The 1005-nt window shown below is 62.2% G+C and overlaps 1 protein-coding gene across 1 annotated transcript in view; it reads left to right on the top strand.

Moving 5' to 3' along the window:
- EMH_0046950 (uncharacterized protein) overlaps positions 1 to 716 on the top strand; it is a gene marked incomplete at both ends in the record, with an annotated part of 3516 nt that extends 2800 nt beyond the window's left edge. Inside the window, one exon of the mRNA XM_013496225.1 lies at positions 122 to 716. Coding sequence (XP_013351679.1) covers positions 122 to 716 — 595 coding nt within the window. The remainder of the gene's footprint in view (positions 1 to 121) is intronic.
- Between the last annotated feature and the right edge of the window lie 289 nt (positions 717 to 1005).

The following is a 1005-nucleotide window of genomic DNA, read 5'->3' on the forward strand; positions in this document are numbered from 1 at the left end:
AAATCAACAGCAGCAACAGCAGCAGCAGCAGCAGCAGCAGCAGCAGCAGCGGCAGGGGCGGAAGTGGCTAGAAGAAGATATGTGTGTTTTCTGTGTATCTGTGTGCGTGTTGCTGCTGCAGGTGGGAGCTGCTGCTGCCGGCTGCTGCTGCAGTGCAGCACGTGCTGACCCTAACAGAAGTGGGCGTCGTAGCAGTGCAGCAGCAGCGTGGCCTAGCAGCAGAGGGTTCAGCTCCTCATACGCAGCAGCAGCGAGCAGCAGCAGCAGCAGCAGCAGCAGCAGCAGGAGCAGGAGGAGAGGGACAGGCTGCAGGCGTACCTGTAGGCCGGTTGCTGCCGGGTGTTGCTGCAGTGACAGCAGCAGACGGCGCGCTGCTGTTCAGCAGCAGCAGCATGTATTTCGAGCGGCCCGTTGCAACAGAGAGTGCCTTTGGGGCCCCCGAGTCATTGGGGGCCCCCGGGGGCCCCCCAGGTAGGTATTTCAAGTCCGCGCTACTGGGGTGTATAGACCCAGGCGGAGACGTGCGAGTGCTGGGGTGTACGTACAGCTCAGCACAGCTGCTGCAGCGGCCCCTGCTGCAGCGGCTGCAGCAGTGGCAGTGGGGGCTGCCCCGTATGGAGCGCCTGATTGAGGGCTATGTACATAAGGTGCCGATCACAGGCAAAGAGTGGGGCAACTACCACGCTAAGAAAAGACACTGGAAACGCATCTTCTAGTCCTCCTCCTCCTGCTGCTGCTGCTGCTGCTGCTGCTGCTGTTGCTGCTGTGGCGGCTGGTGGTGCTGCTGCTGCTGCTGCTGCTGTGGCGGCTGGTGGTGCCGGTGATGCTGCTGTTGCCGCGGATGGGCCCGCGAGTTTGTGGAGAGACAGCAAAGCAAGACACTTGTAGTGCCGGGCTGCACTGCTTCTGTACAAGCATGCATGCGCTACCAGCAGCAGCAGCAGCAGCAGCAGCAGCAGCAAACAAGTGCTGCAGGTACCCCCGCCAGCAGCACCGAGCGACTGG

This window comes from Eimeria mitis, genomic scaffold (genome assembly GCF_000499745.2).
Source record: "Eimeria mitis Houghton genomic scaffold, Emh_scaff1989, whole genome shotgun sequence".
Lineage (NCBI taxonomy): Eukaryota > Apicomplexa > Conoidasida > Eucoccidiorida > Eimeriidae > Eimeria > Eimeria mitis.